Raw genomic sequence first — 3,073 nt, forward strand, 5'->3', positions numbered from 1 at the left:
CGTTATTTCAGTCACCTCTTCTATTGGTTACTGTTATAGAAGGCTGAGATGACAAAATACCAGGATATATGTATTTATTATTAATTACATGCATATGCTACTTCACTAATACATTATGTACATCGCAAAATACACACAAAAATAAGAATTAAAAGGAAGAGATAAAAATAGGTTGAAATTTAGTTTGCCATGTTTTTGCTCCCATACCCAGTGGACCATCTTACACAAGTCTCATTTTTCAGACTATCCTCCTAGGCAACAGCATCCAGGGTCCAACTCCTTTGTAGGCAGACAGGAGAGTAGGATTATCAAAATGAAGAAATACTTGAGAGTTTTCTTTTGCTTTCCCTCTGTCTTGTGTTGCTCAAAACCTGAAAACATTTCTACACCAGACAATTCCTTTTCATTCAACATGTGGGGAAGACAGGAAGTCACAGATGAGACTTACAATGGCAGAAAACTCATCTATACCCTTGGTCTTTCATGGAATCCAACTGAAAAAAAAAATCCATGGGTACAGTCCACCTTAAGCAGGGCACAGAAGATAAGGACTGGCAGTGATGGGCAGAAGTAGGAAAGAAGGAGTTCAAGTGGCCCAAAGATTGACAGATGGACGAGGCAGAGGTGTGGGAAGATGGAAGGAAGCTGTCCTGGGTTGATGTGGAGAGAATAAGCTGAGAGCATGGAGTAGATGAGGACAACGGGTGTCACAAAGTAGACATGTGGGACAATCCATGGCGTTAACAAAAATACAAACCTCAGTTTGCCCATAGAGAAAACTGACAATGGTTACAGATCCTGCAAAGGGAGTACAGGTCAAAAGGATGCGTGGAGAATATTATTGGGGTTGCTTGCATGGAGATTCAGAGAAGCCGGAGAGGAAATGTGGCCACCAGCTAAGGCCAGGTGATTTGAGACAGCCCAGGGACCCGGAGCAGTGGAAGGAATGGTAGGAACACAGAGGTGGAAAAAGAACCAGTGGGGCACGGAAGGGGTGAGCAAGAAGGAAGAAAATGAAATGAGAGAGACAGTACCCAAACCTTATGCATTCTTGCCACTCAGCATAACGCTGGTTATTGATACTAGTAAGATGAGAGCAGAACCACCCTTTGTCAGGGTGGTCCAAAGCCTTATGAGCTGGCAGAACTTATGCCCCCAAACCTTGTCTTCAGGGCCTTTCTCAGCTTGGGGCTGCTCAGGATCAGGATGGTGGAGTGCAGGAAGAGACCCGCGTAGACAATCACTTCCCAGGCCCAAGGCCACTGACGACAGAATGCCGAGACTTTCACACAGCCGGTAATCAGGAGTGAGTAATACAACATGTGGAAGACGAGAAAGCAAGCAAGTGATCTCAGGGCCACAGTGTGAGCCTGGGTGCTGGGATCCTGAGGGCCAAGCCTATGACCCCTCATCCGCTCCAAATGCCGGCACAGGGAGAACATGAGCAAGAGGGTGGACACCAGGAACAACAGGAATGGAATCGACAATAAAAAGGCTCCATGAAAGATAAAATACTTTAAAAAGAAGGTAGGTAGACTATAAGCCAGGGTGCTGTTTCCATGGGAACTCTGGGAGGCCATGATCTGAATAGTAATTACAGTCCTAGAGACGGATGAGACGCCTGACAGCACACATATGATCAGAGAGGCCAGCAGCAGCCTGGGCCCCATCCGAGAAATCCTCCACTTCAGCCAGAAGAAGATGGGGTGGGAGAAGGACGAGATCTTCACACAGTAGAGAAGAGCAAGCCCGGCAGTGAGCCAGAACGTAAGAAAGTTGAAAAACTCCCAAAAAGTGCTGAAAAATGCACATGCCTGAGAAAAACCAAAGGAGGCCAGGAAATTGTTCAGAGTGCCTATCAAATGCAGACAGAACCGAGAGGCAGCCAGGCAGGCCACAATCATTTCACCTGTGGGCAGTGCCCGGCGCCTTACCCACTCCCTGCCCAGTGTGGCAACCATGAAGCCATTCTGCAACATTGAAGCCAATGACTCCAGGCAAAAGATGACCATGAAGATGAACGTGGAAGACATCTTCTCTAGGGAGGTTCAGCTCCTACTCCAGAGCGCTGGGACACACCCACAGGGAAAAAGAGCCTCCGGTCAAACCAACCTGCTGTGAGCAAAGACCCCAAAACCCCTCTCCTTAGATTCATACAAAATCCCAGTCCCAGCTCAGGATTTGAAAAGAAGATTCTTGCGATCTCTCTCTGCATGCAAATTGCTCTAAGCTCAATGACACCCTGTCTCTGTTTGCATAACCAGTATTTGCTTATTCTTTATCAGATTCAGATGCAGGGAAATGTGAACAGGATGGAGAAGCTGGCTGTAACTGAAAGTACTGGCATGTGGACATTGCCTTTTAACTGTACTATTTCTTTCCTAAATTTCTCTCAAAAGTTGCTGTTACCCTAATTTCCATCCCTGAACCATAACCCTTCCTGTCTTGGGATAATATTTGATAGTCAGTGCCTCTGTATACTGTATTAAGGCCCACCTCCCAGATGGGTGGAACGGGAAGTCACCTCCATGCACAAGGAATTACCAGGACAAGGCCCCTTCACCCCGACCTTCATTTGCCTGCAACATCACTGCCAGGCTCCGTGTTGGAGTTCATGGAGTCTCCAGCTAAAGTGTGCATTTCCCTGACATGGTGGCATCCCATCTGTGAGATGTCAATAGCTTGGTTCTGGTGTACTTGATAAATAAAAAAATCAATCAGTTCCTAAGAAGGCTGTGAAGAGAGAGTTGGTCAGTCGTAATAAGGAGAAGAGAAACTGACCCAGAAAGGACATCACAGCAGGAGCAGAGGGAAGCAAGAGCAGGTGGAGACAAGCAGAGCCCAGGACAATGCTGGCCCAGAGGAGCTGAGCTCCATCCTGGACAAGTCTTTTTTAAAAAGATGTAGTTATTTACTTACTTACTTACTTACTTACTTGAGAGTCATAGTGGCAGAAGAGAAAAAAAGAGAGAAAGATCTTCCATCAGCCGGCTTACTCCCCAAATGGCCACTACAGCTGGAGATGGTCCAGGGGGAGCCAGGAACCCAGAGCTCCATTAGGATCCCCTAATGG

The 3,073-nt window shown here is 46.8% G+C and overlaps 1 protein-coding gene across 1 annotated transcript; it reads right to left on the reverse strand.

Annotated features, from left to right (window-relative positions):
• Positions 1 to 1,130: 1,130 nt before the first annotated feature.
• LOC100338230 (taste receptor type 2 member 143-like) lies at positions 1,131 to 2,033 on the reverse strand. The gene has a single exon (XM_008258114.1). The coding sequence runs from the start codon at positions 2,031 to 2,033 to the stop codon at positions 1,131 to 1,133; it is 903 nt and encodes a 300-aa protein (XP_008256336.1).
• Between the last annotated feature and the right edge of the window lie 1,040 nt (positions 2,034 to 3,073).

Source organism: Oryctolagus cuniculus, chromosome 3 (genome assembly GCF_964237555.1).
Source record: "Oryctolagus cuniculus chromosome 3, mOryCun1.1, whole genome shotgun sequence".
In the NCBI taxonomy this organism is placed as follows: domain Eukaryota; kingdom Metazoa; phylum Chordata; class Mammalia; order Lagomorpha; family Leporidae; genus Oryctolagus; species Oryctolagus cuniculus.

Coding starts and splice junctions, on each gene's coding strand:
- LOC100338230 (XM_008258114.1), bottom strand. CDS start 2,033: ATGTCTTCCACGTTCATCTTCATGGTCATCTTTTGCCTGGAGTCATTG.